This window comes from Ursus americanus, chromosome 7, assembly GCF_024610735.1.
Source record: "Ursus americanus isolate L20-20 chromosome 7, mUrsAme1.1.p, whole genome shotgun sequence".
Taxonomy (NCBI): Eukaryota; Metazoa; Chordata; class Mammalia; order Carnivora; family Ursidae; genus Ursus; species Ursus americanus.
In genome coordinates, this window is record NC_142133.1 from 2,296,637 (window position 1) to 2,316,703 (window position 20,067).

The 20,067-nt window shown below is 38.6% G+C and overlaps 1 protein-coding gene across 14 annotated transcripts in view; it reads right to left on the minus strand.

The window, feature by feature from the left end:
* Positions 1-20,067, minus strand: part of CCDC138 (coiled-coil domain containing 138) — a 188,832-nt gene that overhangs the window by 156,219 nt on the left and 12,546 nt on the right. For all 14 annotated transcript variants that reach the window (XM_045771603.2, XM_087863224.1, XM_045771604.2 and 11 more), the window contains one exon: positions 16,423-16,581. In XM_045771603.2, the coding sequence (XP_045627559.2) occupies positions 16,423-16,581 (159 nt within the window). The remainder of the gene's footprint in view (positions 1-16,422; positions 16,582-20,067) is intronic.

Genomic DNA, 20,067 nt, shown 5'->3' on the forward strand with positions numbered 1-20,067 from the left:
AAGCTCTTTCAGAGAAAAACATGCAGCCAAGGATCCTTTATCCAGCAAGGCTGTCATTCAGAATTGATGGAGAAATAAAGACATTTCAAAATCGCCAGTCACTAACCAATTTCGTAACCACGAAACCAGCCCTACAGGAGGTATTACGGGGGGTTCTATAAAAGTAAAAAGGCCCCAAGAGTGATACAGAACAGAAAGTCACAGCCAATACAAACAAAGACTTTACTGACAACATGGCAGCATTAAAAGCATATCTCTCAGTACTCAGTCTTAATGTTAATGGCTTAAATTCTCCCATAAAACACCACAGTGTTGCAGATTGGATAAAAAGAAATGACCCATCCATTTGCTGTCTACAAGAGACTCATTTCGAACCCAAAGATGCATTCAGACTGAGTAAGGGGATGGAGTACCATCTTTCACGCAAATGGACCTCAAAAGAAAGCTGGGGTAGCAATTCTCATATCAGATAAATTGGATTTTAAACTAGACTATAGTTAGAGACGCAGAAGGGCACTATATTATTCTTAAGGGAAGTATTCACCAAGTGGATATGACAATTATAAATATCTATGCCCCCAACAGGGGAGCAGCAAGATACATAAGCCAACTCTTAACCAGAATAAAGAGACATATAAATAAAAATACATTAATAGTAGGGGACCTCAACACTCCACTCTCAGAAATAGAACACCCTGGCAAAAACTAAGCAAAGAATCAAAGGCTTTGAATGCCATACTCGACGAGTTGGACCTCTTAGATATATATAGAACACTACACCCCAGAACAAAAGAATACTCATTCTATTCTAATGCCCATGGAACATTCTCAAGAATAGACCATGTTCTGGGACACAAAACAGGTCTCAACCGATACCAAAAGATTGAAATTATCCCCTGCATATTCTCAGACCACAACGCTCTGAAATTGGAACTCAACCACAAGGAAAAATTTGGAAGAAACTCAAACACTTGGAGACTAAGAACCATCCTGCTCAGGAATGACTCGATAAACCACCAAATCAAAAATCAAATTAAACAATTTATGGAGACCAATGAGAATGAAAATACAACAGTCCAAAACCTATGGATACTGCAAAGGCAGTCCTAAGGGGGAAATACATAGCCATCCAAGCCTCACTCAAAAGAATAGAAAAATCTAAAATGCAGTTTTTATATTCTCACCTCAAGAAGCTGGAACAGCAACAGAGGGACAGACCTAATTCACGCACAAGGAAGCAGCTGACCAAAATTAGAGCTGAAATCAATCAAGCAGAAACCAGAAGTACAGTAGAGCAGATCAACAGGACTAGAAGCTGGTTCTTGGAGAGAATCAATAAAATTGACAGACCACTGGCAACACTTATCCAAAAGAAAAGAGAAAGGACCCAGATTATTAAAATTATGGATGAAAAAGGAGAGGTCATGACGAACACCATTGAAATTGGAAGGATTATTAGAAATTTTTATCAACAGCTATATGCCAATAAACTAAGCAATCTGGAAGAGATGGAATCCTTCCTGGAAACCTATAAACTACCAAGATTGAAACAGGAAGAAATTGATTCCTTAAACAGGCCAATTAATTATGAAGAAATTGAGTCAGTGATAAACAACCTTCCAAATAACAAAACTCCAGGCCCGGATGGTTTTCCTGGGGAATTCTACCAAACATTCAAAGAAGAAATAATACCTATTCTCCTAAAGCTATTTCAAAAAATAGAAACAGAAGGAAAGCTACCAAACTCATTCTATGAGGCCAATATTACCTTGATCCCCAAACCAGGCAAAGACCCCCTCAAAAAGGAGAATTACAGACCGATTTCCCTAATGAATATGGACGCCAAAATCCTCAACAAGATACTTGCTAATAGAATCCAACAGTACATTAAAAGGATTATCCATCACAATCAAGTGGGATTCATACCTGGGATGCAAGCATGGTTCAATATTCGCAGATCAATCAGCGTGATACATCATATCAACAAGAAAAGACTCAGGAACCATATGATCCTCTCAATCGATGCTGAAAAAGCATTTGACAAAATACAGCATCCTTTCCTGATTAAAACCCTTCAGAGTGTAGGAATAGAGGGTACATTTCTCAATCTCATAAAAGCCATCTATGAAAAGCCTATTCTCAATGGGGAAAAGCTGGAAGCCTTTCCCTTAAGATCAGGAACTCGACAAGGATGCCCACTCTTGCCACTATTATTCAACATAGTACTAGAAGTCCTTGCAACAGCAATCAGACGACAAAAAGGGATCAAAGGTATTCAAATCGGCAAAGAAGTCAAAACGTCTCTCTTCGCAGATGACATGATACTCTATATTGAAAACCCAAAAGAAGCCACTCCCAAACTATTAGAAGTTATAGAGCAATTCAGTAACATGGCGGGATACAAAATCAATGCTCAGAAATCAGTTGCATTTCTATACACGAATAACGAGACCGAAGAAAGAGAAATTAGGGAATCCATCCCATTTACAATAGCACCAAAAACCATACGTTACCTTGGGATTAACTTAACCAGAGACGTAAAGGACCTATATTCTAGAAACTATAAATCACTCTTGAAAGACATTGAGGAAGACATAAAAAGATGGAAAGATATTCCATGCTCATGGATCAGAAGAATTAACATAGTTAAAATGTCCATGCTACCCAGAGCAATCTACACTTTCAATGCTATCCCGATCAAAATACCGAGGACATTTTTCAGAGAACTGGAACAAATAGTCCTTAAATTTGTATGGAAACAGAAAAGGCCCCGAATCTCCAAGGAACTGTTGAAAAGGAAAAACAAAGCTGGGGGCATCACAATGCCAGATTTCGAGCTGTACTACAAAGCTGTGATCACAAAGACAGCATGGTACTGGCACAAAAACAGACACATAGACCAATGGAACAGAATAGAGAGCCCAGAAATGGACCCTCGGCTCTTTGGGCAACTAATATTTGATAAAGCAGGAAAAAACATCTGGTGGGAAAAAGTCTCTTCAATAAATGGTGTTGGGAAAATTGGATAGCTACATGCAAAAGAATGAAACTTGACCACTATCTCACACCATACACAAAAATAAACTCCAAATGGATGAAAGACCTCGATGTGAAACAGGAATCCATCAAAATTCTAGAGGAGAACATAGGCAGCAACCTCTACGACATCGGCCAAAGCAACCTTTTTCATGACACATCCCCAAAGGCAAGAGAAACAAAAGATAAAATGAATTTATGGGACTTCATCAAGATTAAAAGTTTCTGCACAGGGGGCGCCTGGATGGCACAGCGGTTAAGCGTCTGCCTTCGGCTCAGGGCGTGATCCCGGCGTTATGGGATTGAGCCCCACGTCAGGCTCCTCCGCTATGAGCCTGCTTCTTCCTCTCCCACTCCCCCTGCTTGTGTTCCCTCTCTCACTGGCTATCTCTATCTCTGTTGAATAAATAAATAAAATCTTAAAAAAAAAAAAAAAGTATCTGCACAGCCAAGGAAACAGTCAGAAAAACTAAGAGGCAGCCCACGGAATGGGAGAATATATTTGCAAATGACACTACAGATAAAGGACTGGTATCCAAGATCTACAAAGAACTTCTCAAACTCAATACACGAGAAACAAATAAACAAATCAAAAAATGGGCAGAAGATATGAACACTTTTCCAATGAAGACATACAAATGGCTAACAGACACATGAAAAAATGGTCAAAATCATTAGCCATCAAGGAAATTCAAATCAAAACCACACTGAGATACCACCTTACGCCAGTTAGAATGGCAAAAATTGACAAGGCAAGAAACAACAATTGTTGGAGAGGATGTGGAGAAAGGGGATCCCTCCTACATTGTTGGTGGGAATGCAAGTTGGTACAGCCACTCTGGAAAACAATGGGGAGGTCCCTTAAAAAGTTAAAAATTGAGCTACCCTATGATCCAGCCATTGCACTACTGGGTGTTTACCCCAAAGATACAGACGTAGTGAAGAGAAGGGCCATATGCACCCCAATGTTCATAGCAGCAATGTCCACAATAGCTAAATCGTGGAAGGAGCCGAGATGCCCTTCAACAGATGACTGGATTAAGAAGTTGTGGTCCATATATACAATGGAATATTACTCAGCTATCAGAAAGAACGAGTTCTCAACATTTGCTACAACATGGATGGCACTGGAGGAGATAATGCTAAGTGAAATAAGTCAAGCAGAGAAAGACAACTATCATATGATTTCTCTCATCTATGGAACATAAGAACTAGGATGATCGGTAGGGGAAGAAAGGGATAAAGAAAGGGGGGGTGATCAGAAGGGGGAATGAAACATGAGAGACTATGGACTATGAGAAACCAACTGAGGGCTTCAGAGGGGAGAGGGGTGGGGGAATGGGATAGACCGGTGATGGGTAGTAAGGAGGGCACGTATTGCATGGTGCACTGGGTGTTATACACAACTAATGAATCATCGAGCCTTATATCGGAAACCGGGGATGTACTGTATGGTGACTAACATAATATAATAAAAAATTATTAAAAAAAAAAAAGAATTACAAAGGAAACTACTTGAAATATGGTTATTAAAATATGTAAAATTAAAAGAAAAAAAAACAACAAAACCCAGTCAGGAGACTAAGTTCAGACCTAAAGACACGTACAGACAAAATGAAGAGATGTAAAAAGATATTCCATATGAATGGAAATGAAAAGAAAAAAAAGCTGGGGTAGTAATACTTACATCAGAAAAAAAGACTTTAAAACAAAGACTGTAACAAGAGACAAAGAAGGGCACTACATAGTGATAAAGGGATCAATCCAACTGAGGAAATAACAACTTAAATACCTATGCCCCAACATAGGAGTACCGAAAGACAATAAGGGAAATTGATGGAAATACAGTATCAACTGGGGACTTTGTCACCCCACTTACATCAGTGGACAGATCATCCAGATAGAACGTCAATAAGAAAACAGTGATTCTGAACAACACATCAGGCCAGATGGACTTAGCAGATATACACAGAGCACTCTATCCAAAAAGAGAATACACATTCTTTCCAAGTCCACATGGAAACATACTTTTCCAAACACAGTGGTATGAAACTGGAGATCAATTACAAGAAAAAAGGAAAAAACACAAACACACAGAGGTTAAACAACATATTACTAAATAACCAGTGAATCAACAAAGAAAGAGAGGAAATAAAAAAATACCTGAAACAAACAAATATGGAAACACATCACTCCAAAATCTTTGGGACACAGCAAAGGAAGTTTTAAAAGGGAGATTTACAGCATCACAGGCCGACCTCAAGAAACAAGAAAAATCTCAAATAAACAATCTAACTTCACACCTAAAGGAACTAAAAAAGAACAAACAAAGCCCAAGATCACAGAAGGAAAGAAAAAATAAATATCAGAAGAGAAATAACTGAAATAAGACTTTAAAACTGGTAGAAAATAGAATGGAAAAAATGAACAAAATTATGAGCAGGTTATTTAAAAAGATAAACAAAAACCTACAGCCAGATGCACCAAGAAAAAAAGGGAGGACTCAAAAAAAATAAAATCTGAACTTAAAGAGCAGTTACAACTGACACCACAAAAATACAAAGACTCTTAAGAGACTATTATTAAAAATTATATGCTAAAAACTTGTATGACCTAGAAGAAATAGATAAATTCCTAGAAACACAATCTTCCCAGACTGAACCAGGAAGAAATAGAAAGTCTGAACAGACCCATTACTAGAAATGAAATTAAATCAGTAATCAAAAAAAGCCAACTAACAGATGGCTTTACAGGTGAGTTCTACGAAACATTCAAAGAAGAGTTCACACCTATCCTTCTCCCAACTATTACAAAATTATTTAAGGGGAAGGACAAATTCATTCTGTGAAGCCAGAATTACTCTGATATATTTCAGGGATGCAAGAATGGCTCAATATTCGCAAATCAATGTGATATGCCGCATTAACAAAATAAAGGATAAAAATCATATGACCATCTTAACAGATGCAGAAAAAAAACATTTGTCAATAGGCAACATCCATTCATGATTAAAACTATTAACAAAATGAGTATAGAGGGAACATACTTCAACACAATAAAGGCCAAATATGAGAAAGCTACAGCTAACGTCACACTCAATGGTGAAATGCTGAAAGCTTTTATTTTAAGATTAGAAACAAGACTATAATGCCCACTTTCACCACTTTTATTCAACATACCATTTGAAGACCTAGCCATAGCAATTAGAGAGGAAAAAGAAAAGGCATCCAAGTTGGGAAGGAAGAAGTAAAACCGTCACTATTTGCAAATGACAATATATTATATATAGTCAACCCTAAAGAATTCACCAAAAACTATTAGAACTAATATGTGAATTCAGTAAAGTTGCAGGATACAAAATTAATATACAGAAATCAGTTGTGTTTCTATACTAATACCAAAGTAGCAGAAAAAGAAACTAAGAAAACAATCTCATTTACAATTGCACTAAACCCAATAAAAATACCTAGAAATCAATTTAGCCAAGGAGGTGAAAGACCTGTATTCTGAAAACTGTAAGGCATTAATGAAAGAAACTGAAGATGTCACAAATAAATGGAAAGATATACCATGCTCATGGATTAGAACAAATACTGTTAAGATTTCCATACTACTGGAAGTAATCTATAGATTCAACGCAATCCTTACCAAAAAATGCCAACAGCATTTTTCACATAATTAGAACAAATAATACTAAAATTTGTTTGGACCATGAAAGACCCCAAATAGCCAAAGCAACCTTGAGAAAGAACAAACCTGGAGGTATCATACTCCCAGATTTCCAACTTTACTACAAAGCAGCAGTTACCAAAACAGTATAGCGTTGGCACAAAAACTGACTTGGAGATCAATGGAACAGAACAGAGAGCCCAGAAATAAACTAAGGCTTATATGGTAAAGTAATCTACTACAAAGGAGGAAAGCATATACAATGGGGAAAAGACAGACTCTTTAATAAATGGTGCTGAGAAAACTGAACAGCTACATAACAAAGAAACTGGACCACTTTCTCATACTATATACAAAAATAAACTCAGAATGAATTAAAGAGCTAAATGTAAGACCTGAAACCATAAAGCTCCTAAAATAAAACAATGGTAATAAACTCCTGGACATCAGTCTTAGCAATATATTTTTGGTCTGTCTCTTCAGGCAAGGGCAACAAAAACAAAAATTAATAGCTGCAGGGAAAAAACCACAATTCGATCTACATGAAACTAAAAAGTTTTTGCACAGTGAAGGAAACCATCAATAAAACAAAAAAGGAGTCCACTGAATAGGAGAAAATATTTGCAAATGATATATCCAAAATATACTTGGATACTAATTAATATTCAAAATACATAAAGAACTCATACAGCTCAACAACAAAATAACCCAATTAAAAAATGGGACGTGGTCCTGAAAAGATATTTTTCCAAGGAAGATATACTGAAGGCCAATAGGTACATGCAAAAATGTTCAGCTTCACTAATCATCAGGGAAATGCAAATCAAAGCCACAATGAGATTATCACCTTACAACAGTCAGAATGGCTTGTATCAAAAACACAAGAAATAACAAGTGTTGGCAAGGATATGGAGAAAGGGAAATCTTATGCACTGTTGGTGGGAATATAAATAGATGCAGCCACTCTGGAAAACACATGGAGGTTCCTCAAAAAATTAAAAAAAGAACTACCAAATGATCCTTCAATTCCACTTCTGAGTATTCATCTAAAGAAAATGAAAACACTAATTCCAAAAGATATATGAACACCATTGTTCACTGCAACATTATTTACAACAGCCAAGATATAGAGGAAACCTAGGTGTCCACTGATGGATGGATAAAGATGTGGTAAAAATACACAGTGGACTATTACCGAGACATAAAAGGGAATAAAATTTTGGCACTTGTGACAACATAGAGGAACATTGAGGGTATTATGTTAAGTGAAATAAGTCAGAGAAAGACAATCACTGCATGACTTCACTTTTATGTGAAATCTAAAAACAAAACAAATGAACAAACAAAACAGAAACAGACTCATAAAAGAAAGAACTGGTATGGCTGCCACTATGGGAGGGAGGTGGGCAGGGGAGGGCAAAAGGGGTGAGGGTGGTCAAAAGGTAAAAACTTCCAGTTACAAAATAAGTCAGGGATGTAAAGCATCAGAGAGAATATAGAAAAGCATAGAGAATATAGAAAATAATATTATAATAGCATTATATAATGACAGATGGTAACTAGTTTAATATGGTGAGCATTTCATAATGCATAAGAATGTCAAATCGCTATGTTGTACATTTGAAACTAACATAATGTATGTCAACTATACTTTAATTTATAAATAAACAGATTCCCGGGACTTAAGATGGCGAAGGAGTAGGGGTCCCCTTTTACAGCTGGTTCCCTGAGTCGAGCTGGATAGGTACCACACCAACCAGAACATCCACGGAATCAGCCTGAGACGCAGGAAGATACATCTGGATCTCTACAAATGAACATCTCCAGCACTGAGTATTGAGGTACAAAGCGGGGAGCCGTGAAACCGCGCACAGATAGCGAAGATAAACGGAAGGGGAGGGAGCCTCCGCGCTCAGGAGCCGGGAAGCGGTAGCCACCTGCACTCGGGAGAGGGCTGACTCGAGGACCAGAACCCACGAGAGAGTAAACTGAGACCGTGAGCCGGGGAACGCGCGTGACCAGACTGAGAACCAGAGCTCCGGAGTGCGCCCGAACCACACTGAAACGGAGCTCCGGAAACCGCGGGGCGGCTGGCGGTGTTAGAAACAAAAAGGACAGAGACGCGCCAGCCCTCGAAGTGAGGGCGGGAAGCCGGGTGTGGAGCGCACATCCCGGGACGCTGTAGGGTTTAGCAGCACCAACAGAAGCAGAGTTAGAGTGGCCAGAGGAGCTCAGTGGAGAGCGGACTGCAATCCCTCTGTCTGTGACAGAGGCTGGGATTCGGATACTGCTGCTCTATCCGAAGAGGCACAACAAACCGCCAGGGAAAGCTGCCAGAGAACAAAAGCCTGGAAATGCTGGCTCACACTGTGCCCATCCCCATCCCCCATCGCAGGGGACAGGGAGACTCTACCCAAACAGGGTTGCCTGAGAATCGGCGCGGCAGGCCCCTGCCCCAGAAGCCAGGCTGAAAAATCAAGAAGCCCACATCCCTAAGATCCCTATAAAACAAGTGCACACCGCATGGGTCCTGGGCAATAATTTGGGCTCTGGACAACCCCGCAACCTCTCCTCATCAGAATGTCGAGAAGGAGAAATCCCGCTCAGCAAAGAAAAGACAATGAGCCTGTGGCCTCTGCCACAGAACTAATGGATATGCATATAACCAAATTATCAGAAATGGAGTTCAGAGTAACAATGGTCAAGATGATGTGTAGACTTGAAAAAAAATATTAACGAGAATACAGAATCTCTAGGGGCGGAAATGAGAGTGAATCTGGCAGAAATTAAAAATACTATGAATCAAATGCGGTCAAAACTAGAGGCTCTGATGGCCAGGGTGAATGAGGCAGAAGAACAAATCCAGCGAATTGGAGGATGGCTTAGTAGAAGAGAAAGCTAAAACAGAAACTTGGCTCAAAAAAATCCAATCTCAAGAATGTAGGTTATGGGAGATTACTGACTCAATGAAACGTTCCAATGTCAGAATCATCAGCATCCCTGAGGGAGTGGAGAAAAACAGAGGTCTAGAAGAGATATTTGAACAAATTGTAGCTGAAAACTTCCCTAATCTAGCAAAGGAAACAAGCATTCGTATCCAAGAGGCAGAGAACAACCCTCCCAAGCTCAACCACAACAAACCTACGCCACGTCACGTCATAGTGCATTTAGCAAATATTAGATCCAAGGATACAGTATTAAAAGCGGCCAGGGCAAAGAAATTTCTCATGTACCAAGGCAAAGGTATCAGAATTACGTCAGACCTGGAATGAGAGAAAGGGCTGGGGGGCATTTTGAAAGCTCTTTCAGAGAAAAACATGCAGCCAAGGATCCTTTATCCAGAAAGGCTGTCATTCAGAATTGATGGAGAAATAAAGACCTTCCAGAATCGCCAGTCACTGACCAATTTCGTAACCACGAAACCAGCCCTACAGGAGATATTAAGGGGGGTTCTATAAAAGTAAAAAGGCCCCAAGAGTGCTATAGAACAGAATGTCACAATCTATAGAAACAAAGACTTTACAGGCAACATGACATCATTAAAATCAGATCCCTCAATAATCACTCTCAATGTAAATGGCCTAAATGCTCCCATAAATTCTACAGGGTTGCAGATTGGACAAAAAGACATGACCCATCCATTTGCTGTCTACAAGAGACTCATCTTGAGCCTAAAGATACATTCAGACTGAAAGTAAAGGGATGGAATACCATCTTTCATGCCAATGGACCTCAAAAGAAAGCTGGGGTAGCAATTCTCATATCAGACAGATTGGATTTTAAACTAAAGGCTATAGTTAGAGACACAGAAGGGCACTATATTATTCTTAAAGGATGTATCCAACAAGCGGATATGACAATTATAAATATCTATGCCCCCAACAGGGGAGCAGCAAGATACACAAGCCAACTCTTAACCAGAATAAAGAGACATATACATAAAAATACATTAATAGTAGGGGACCGCAACACTCCACTATCAGCAACCAACAGATCACCTAAGCAGAAAATCAACGAAGAAACAAGAGCTTTGAATGCCATACTAGACGAGCTGGACCTCATAGATATATATAGAACACTATACCCCAGAACAAAAGAATACTCATTCTATTCTAATGCACATGGAACATTCTCAAGAACAGACCATGCTCTGGGTCACAAAACAGGTCTCAATCGATACCAAAAGATGGAAATTATTCCCTGCATACTCTCTGACCACAATGCCTTGAAATTGGAACTCAACCACAAGGAAAAATTTGGAAGAAACTCAAACACTTGGAGACTAAGAACCATCCTGCTCAAGAATGATTCGATAAACCAGGAAATCAAAAATCAATTTAAACAATTTATGGAGACCAACGAGAACGAAAACACAATGGTCCAAAACCTATGGGACACTGCAAAGGCAGTTCTAAGGGGAAAATACATAGCCATTCAAGCCTCATTCAAAAGAATAGAAAAATCTAAAATGAAGTTTTTATATTCTCACCTCAAGAAGCTGGAACAGCAACAGAACAGGCCTAATCCATGCGCGAGAAAGCAGTTGATCAAGATTAGAGCAGAGATCAATGAATTAGAAACCAGGAGCACAGTAGAGCAGATCAACAGAACCAGAAGCTGGTTCCTTGAAAGAATAAATAAAACAGACAAGCCACTGGCAAGACCTGTCCAAAAGAATAGAGAAAGGACCCAAATTAATAAAATTATGAATGAAAAGGGAGAGGTCAAAATCAACACTAATGAAATAGGAAGGATTATTAGAAACGTTTATCAACAGCTACATGCCAATAAATTAAGCAACCTGGGAGAGATGGAGGCCTTCCTAGAAACCTATAAACTACCAAGACTGAAACTGGAAGAAATTGATTTTTTAAACAGACCAATTAATTATGAAGAGATTGAAACAGTGATTAAAAACCTTCCAAAAAACAAAACGTCAGGCCTGATGGATTCCCCGGGGAATTCTACCAAACATTCAAAGAAGAAATAATACCTATTCTCCTAAAGCTATTTCAAAAGATAGAAACAGAAGGAAAACTACCAAACTCATTCTATGAGACCAATATTACCTTGATCCCCAAACCAGGCAAAGACCCCCTCACAAAAAGGAGAATTAGAGACCGATATCCCTGATGAATATGGGTGCCAAAATTCTCAACAAGATCCTAGCTAACAGGATCCAACAGTACATTAAAAGGATTATCCATTATGACCAAGTGGGATTCATCCCTGGGATGCAAGGGTGGTTCAACATTCACAAATCTATCAGTGTGATATATTATATCAACTAGAAAAAAGCCAAAAATCATATGATCCTCTCAATAGATGCAGAAAAAGCATTTGAAAAAATACAGCATCCTTTCCTAATTAAAAACTTCAGACTGTAGGGATAGAGGGTACTACATTCCTCAATCTCATAAAAACCATCTATGAAAAGCCTACAGCAAATATCATTCTCAATGGGGAAAAGCTGGAAGCCTTTCCCTTAAGATCAGGAACACAACAAGGATGCCCACTCTCGCCATTATTATTCAACATAGTATTAGAAGTCCTTGCAACAGCAATCGGACAACAAAAAGGGATAAAAGATATCCAAATCGGCAAAGAAGTCAAACTGTCTCTCTTCGCATATGACAAGATACTCTGTAAGGAAAACCCAAAAGACTCCACCCCCAAACTAATAGAAGTTATAGAGCAGTTCAGTAATGTGGCGGGATACAAAATCAATGCTCAGAAATCAGTTGCATTTCTCAGAGGGGAGGCGGGTGGGGGAATGGGATAGACCGGTGATGGGTAGTAAGGAGGGCACGTATTGCATGGTGCCCTGGGTGTTATACACAACTAATGAATCATAGAGCCTTACATCAGAAACCGGGGATGTACTGTATGGTGACTAACATAATATAATAAAAAATCATTAAAAAAAAAAAAAAGAAACCAGTTGCATTTCTATACATGAACAATGAGACTGAAGAAAGAGAAATTAGGGAATCTATCCCATTTACAATAGCACCAAAAATCATACGGTATCTCAGAATTAACTTAACCAGAGAGGTAAAGGATCTATATTCTAGAAACTACAAATCACTCTTGAAAGACACTGAAGAAGAAACAAAAAGATGGAAAAATATTCCACGCTCATGGATCGGAAGAATTAACATACTTAAAATGTCTATGCTACCCAGAGCAATCTACACTTCCAATGCTATCCCAATCAAAATACCAATGACATTTTTCAAAGAACTGGAACAAACAGCCCTTAAATTTCTGTGGAACCAGAAAAGGCCCCAAATCACCAAGGAATTGTTGAAAAGGAAACACAAAGCTGGGGGCATCACGTTGCCGGATTTTAAGCTGTACTACAAAGCTGTGATCACAAAGACAGCATGGTACTGGCACAAAAACAGACACATAGACCAATGGAACAGAATAGAGAGCCCAGAAATGGACTCTCAGCTCTTTGGGCAACTAATCTTTGATAAAGCACGAAAAAACATTTGGTGGAAAAAAGACAGTCTCTTCAGTAAATGGTGCTGGGAAAATTGGACAGCTACATGCAAAAGAATGAAACTTGACCACTCTCTCACACCATACACAATGATAAACTCCAAATGGATGAAAGACCTCAAAATCCTAGAGGAGAGCATAGGCAGCAACCTCTACGACATCGGCCACAGCAACCTTTTTCATGACACATCTCCAAAGGCAAGAGAAACAAAAGATAAAATGAACTTGTGGGACTTCATCAAGATACAAAGCTTCTGCACAGCCAAGGAAACAGTCAAAAAAACTAAGAGGCAGCCCGTGGAATGGGAGAAGATATTTGCAAATGACACTACAGATAAAGGACTGGTATCCAAGATCTACAAAGAACTTCTCAAATTCAATACACAAGAAACAAATAAACAAATCATAAAATGGGCAGAAGATATGAACAGACACTTTTCCAATGAAGACATACAAATGGCTAACAGACACATGTAAAAATGTTCAAAATCATTAGCCATCAGGGAAATTCAAATCAAAACTGAGATACCACCTTATACCAGTTAGAATGGCAAAAATTGACAAGGCAAGAAACAACAATTGTTGGAGAGAATGTAGAGAAAGGGGGTCCCTCCTACATTGTTGGTGGGAATGCAAGTTGGTACAGCCACTCTGGAAAAGAGCATGGAGGTCCCTTAAAAAGTTAAAAATTGAGCTACCCTATGATCCAGCAATTGCACTACTGGGTATTTACCCCAAAGATACAGATGTAGTGAAGAGAAGGGCCATATGCACCCCAATGTTCATAGCAGCATTGTCCACAAAAGCTAAATCGTGGAAGGAGCCGAGATGCCCTTCAACAGATGACTGGATTAAGAAGATGTGGTCCATATATACAATGGAATATTACTCAGCTATCAAAAAGAACGACTTCTCAACATTTGCTGCAACATGGACGGCACTGGAGGAGATAATGTTAAGTGAAATAAGTCAAGCAGAGAAAGACAATTATCATATGATTTCTCTCATCTATGGAACATAAGAACTAGGAAGACTGGTAGGAGAAGAAAGGGATAAAGAAAGGGAGGGTAATGAGAAGGGGGAATGAAGCATGAGAGACTATGGACTCTGAGAAAGCAACTGAGGGCTTGGGGGAATGGGATAGGCTGGTTATGGGTAATAAGGAAGGCATGTATTGCACGGTGCACTGGGTGTTATACGCAACTAATGAATCATCGAACTTTACATCAAAAACCAGGGATGTACTGTATGGTGACTAACATAATATAATAAAAAAATATTATAAGTGGAAAAAATACTAAATACTGCCATTCCCTCAAAATATTGCTTAGAGGTTACAAAATAGATTTTTACAAAAAGGATGTCCTCTAGGGTGCATTGTTAAAGCAATAAACAGCTTGAGGACTAAAAAAAAAAAAAAAAAAAAAAAATTTATAAATAAACAGCTGGGCTGACTGCTTAAAAAAATAAACAGTCTCCAGAGGATTATAACCAGATCCAGAATCTGTACAATATCCAAAAGGTCCCAAATAGAATCCAAAAGTCACTGAACATACAAAGAACCAGAAAAATGTGATTAAGTCTCAAGAGAAATGCCAATTCTTACATGATCCAGACGCTGAATTTTTAGCTATGTTCCCTGAGGTAATTACAAATGAATGCAAATGGAAAGATAAAAATTCTTGTAAGGAAAATTAAACATTATTAAAAGAACATAATTAGCAATTTTAGAACATTAAAATACCAGAAATTAAAAATTCATTAGATGATCTCAATAGCAACATGGAAATGAAAGAAGAAACAATGAATGTAATGGTAGATAATAGACATTATCAAATCTGAAGAACACAGAAGAAACACAAGGGAAACGAGCAAAGCCGCAGCAGTCTGTGGTATAATAGAAGACCTAACACATGAGTTACTGGAGACACAGAAGGATGAGAAAGCAGTTGGAACATAAAATATAAGTGAAGAAATTTTGGTTAAAAACTTCCCAAATTTGGTGAAAGACATTAATTTACAAAGTCAAGATGTTCAGTGAACCCCAAACAGGATAAACTCAAAGAAAAGCATGTGGAGATACCTCATAATTAAATGGCTGCTGAAAACCACAGATAAAGAAAAATCATGATTGTATTTACATGATATTCTGGGAAAAAGTAGAAATACAGGGACAGAAAATAGGTCAGTGATTACTGGCAGGGGGCAGAGGTGCTAGGGGTGGGGAGGAATAACCTCAAAGGAGCATAAGGTAACTTTTGGGGTGCTAGAGTTATTCTTTATTGGGATTATGGTGGTGATTACAAGACTATATGCATTTTTCAAAACGGAATGAAATTTACTCTATGTAAGTTATACATATAGTAATGTATCTGTTGATAAGAAACAAAGTACACCCTACCACCTACATAATTTTCTTGATAAAAATATTCAACCTGAAAAAATCCTTGGGAAACAATTAAGCCAATCCAGAATACGACATACTCCACAAGACTACTGGCGTGGAATCTTCAAAGAAAAGTCTCACAAAAAAAATGGTTGACTGCTCCAGATTCAAAGAAACCAAAAAGATATAAAAATCAAGTATAATGCATGAATTCTATCTAGTTCCTTGATCAGAAAATAAAACAAGCAATAAAAGATTTCAAGACAATGGGGCACCTTGAGTGGCTCAGTTTGTTAAGAATCCAACTCTCAGTTTCAGTTCAAGTCATGATCTAGGAGTTGTGGGATTGAGCCCTACATTGGGCTCCATGCTCAGCAGGGAGTCTACTTGAGATTCTCTACCTCTCCCTCTCCCTCTCACACTCGCATGCACACATTCTCTCTCCCAAATAAATAAATAAATAAATAAATAAAATCTTAAAAAAAAAATCTTAAGACCCAATCGGGAAAATGAATGCAGACTACATATTAAGTTAAATTATTCAATTAGCATTAATTTCCTAATATGATAATGATGTGGCAAATGTCCTTATGCTTAGGAGATACACAGTCCAAAAATTAAGCACTGATTAGACTAAGGAAGTATTTAGGGGTGCTGAGTCACGATTTTTGCAAGTTAGTTTCAAATGGTCCAGGAAAAACTATGTAGGGGGAGGGGGGAATGGAGAAGAAATAAAGCAAATATGGCAACATGCTAATAACTAGTGAATCTAAATTAAGAAAAACAGAAATTACATTACTCTGAAATCAATGCTATATAGTTACCTCCTTTATAATCTGAAATCTTGTAAGAACCTCTTCTTCGACACCTTTAATTTTACTCAATGCAGTTTCATGTCTGAAAAGTAGTTGTTCTCTTTCAACTAAAAAACGTTCCCGCTTTTGAAGTTCTTCAGCAAACTCCTGTTGTGCTGCAGTTTCACACTGTATTAAAATGTCAGAGTCATGTGTTTTTAGAAAGTACATTCACGACTTCTACAAATTATATTTTATTTACTGAGGTTGTAGCTTAATCAAATGGTGTTTAGGACTACATGGGTCCAAGTAAAATCTGGGCTACAGTAACAGCTGAACTACCACAGCAAGTAAGCTTGCACAGAAATTCTATCTTGCTGCAAAATGACATGACACCATAGTGAGATTCCATTATGAGGACTCTAGATAATGTGGGGTCCAAAATGCATCTGTACCATGAAGAATAATCCTCTATTCAGCTTCAATTCCATGCTCCACTTCAACTTCACCATCTGTTCTTTCCCTATACTCTCCACCCCCTCCCCTTCTTGTCCTTCACTTGGGCTAAAAGACTCCAATCCTGCATTATAGCACTAACCCCAAAGCCACACTGCTCAATACCAATGGAGAAAACACACACCAGAAAAAGTTGTACTATTGTAAATTCAGGGAACCTCTACCAGATTCTCAATGCAGTCCAGAAATCATTTTATATTTTCATGGTTGGCTCGCTCTCTCCTACTCTCCACAGTGCCTATTTCAAACCTTCTCCATTCTTTACTTTGAACATCTCACCTACTACATGATTCTGTGCAGACAGCCTCATCTCTAACTTCACAGGGAAAATAGAAGACAGCAGAAGGAAACACCAACCTCCTGCCCTCAAGACAGGTCTCTCCTTCCCTCCCATTACAAAGGCAGACTCAGGATCTTACTGCCTTCTGCCTTCTCTGGATACTGCTGTGCTGATAATCCCTCTAATATTTTTAATATCTCCAATCTCATTTGAAATGGAGTTGCTCTTGACCATACCCACTGACTGCCTCCCTTTCACAAAATTCTTTAACACTTTTTGTCTACACCTGCTGAGCCCTCTTTATTTCCCAATCACTCCTCAATTTACCTCAATCTGGCCTTTGCCAGCATCCCCCTACTGAAATGACTTACCTATTACTACATTTGAAGGTCACTTTCAGTCCTAATTTTATTGAGTCTCTCAAAAGCATTTTATACGATAGGCCCTTTCTTCCAACTTAAAATAATCTCTTTCACTGGACTCCACGACACCACATTCTCCTGGTTTTCCACCTCACTCTCTGGCCACGGCCTCTCAGCCTCCTTTGCAGGCTCTGCTTCCTTTACTGTCATTTAATTACTAATGTTCCTCAGGATTTGGGCTTAAGTCACTTCCCTTCACATCTTCTCATTCTCTCTGCTTACTTCCCTCCACTCAATGGCAAAATTACCATTTATATGCTAACTGCTCCCAACCTACAATTGCTCAGCTTTTTCTTCTAAGCTCCAAACTCAAGTCCAAACTTCCTATTGAATATCCCCACCTGTATTTAAGGTAGCACAAAATAAACATGTCCAAACTGAATTCAACTAGCCATCAGGGAAATGCAAATCAAAACCACAATGAGGTGTCACTTTATACCCACAGGATGGTCAGAATCAAGAAGACAGATAACAAATGTTGTCAGTGATGTGAAGCAACTGAAACCCTTGTATGCTATTGGCGGGAATGTAAAATGGTGCAGTCATATTGGAAAACGGTCTTGAAAATTCCTCAAAGTTAAACAAAAAGCTACCATATGACCCAGTATTCCACTGCTTCATGTACACTAAAGAGGAATGAAAGCATATGTTCAAACAAAACTTAAACATGAGTTTTCATAGCGGCATTAGTCATAATAGCCAAAAAATGGAAACCCACATGTCCATCAACTGATGGGGAAAAAAAAGAAAATGTGGTATACCTATATAATGGAGTATTCAGTTATAAAAAGGAATAAAATTCTGTCTGATACATGCTGCAACATGGATGAACCTTGAAAATAACACGCTGAGTGAGAGAAGTCAGATATTTCACACACTATGTATGATTCCATTTATATGAAAAGTCCAGAATAAACTAATCTATGGCCAGAAAATAGACTAATGGTTGCCTAGAGCTGAGAGGAGATAGGTGGGGCAGGGGCTAAGGGGGTGTGGGGGGTTAATGAGTAGAGATATCTAAAGAGAAGGGGGTTTCTTACTGGGATAATGAATATATTGTAAAATTGGCTGTGATGATGGTAGAATAACTCTGAATATTCTAAAAATAATTGCACACTTTAAAAAAATTTAAAAAGAGGACCTTCCCAACATGCGAGGACACAGCAAAAAGATGGCTGTCTATGAACCAGAAAGTGGGCTCCCAACAGATAATGAATTTGCCAGAGCCTTGATCTTGCACTTCCTAGTTCTGGAACTATTTGATGCAGGTTCACTATTTCCTTCAGTGCTCAGCAGGCCACTGTGAAGGTACATCACATTTTCCCTTTTTTGGAGATGGCTCAAGATGTATGGAAGTGTTGAATCACTATATTGTAACACTTATATTGAAACTAATATAACACTATATGTTAACTAACTGGAATTAAAATAAAAATTACAATAAAGGGGCGCCTGGGTAGCGCAGTCGTTAAAGCGTCTGCCTTCGGCTCAGGGCGTGATCCCGGCGTACCGGGATCGAGTCCCACATCAGGCTCCTCCGCTATGAGCCTGCTTCTTCCTCTCCCACTCCCCCTGCTGTGTTCCCTCTCTCGCTGGCTGTCTCTCTGTCACATAAATAAATAAAATCTTTAAAAAAAAAAAAAATTACAATAAAAACTTAAAAAAAAAAGATTCAGTAGACCTTTCTTCTGACTATCATTTCTGGATGTGGAAGCTTTCTGTATGGGACTAGGCCTCTACTGTGGAAATGCAGCAAGACACCTGCCTTCATCTGTCTCAGTGCCAGCAGTTCCTGAGGCAGATATACATAGCCTTGAAAGAAATGAATTCTAGTGCAATCATTAAGAGCCTCCCCACCACTGGTCAACTGTTAACAAAAACGTGCTGGAATTCTTTTATCTCAGTATATGATGAAAGCCAGAAAGTTCTACTATTATGTTTATATTGTTTGACTAACAAAGAACCCTAGAATTCTAGAGAATTGAAACTTAACTCTTGGACACAGGGTTGTTATCTCATATACTTTCAACATTCAGATTTGATATAAAAGAAACCAGTCTTTTTGCTCAAAGTCTTGGGTATGCACCTACAGATTACTATCCTGGTTCGCTTAAAAATATGGTCTTACCATTACTGTCTAAACTCCGAAACATCTTAATGGCTTTAATACTCAAAGGCAAAAAATGCAAACTACAACATCAGTAAGATAGCTATCATTTATGGGGGAAAGACAACTCCAGGATGTTGCTGATGGGAACGTAAATAAATAGGCACAGTCACTTTGGAGAATTTGGTAGCAACCTGCTACTACTACTTCTTACAGGTTAAGGACATTTAAACAGAGCTGTTTGTAAAATATAAACTCCACCTTGTATATTCATATAGAAATAAATAAATAGGGGCGCCCGGGTGGCTCAATCGGTTGAGTCTCTGTCTTCAGCTCAGATCATGATCCCA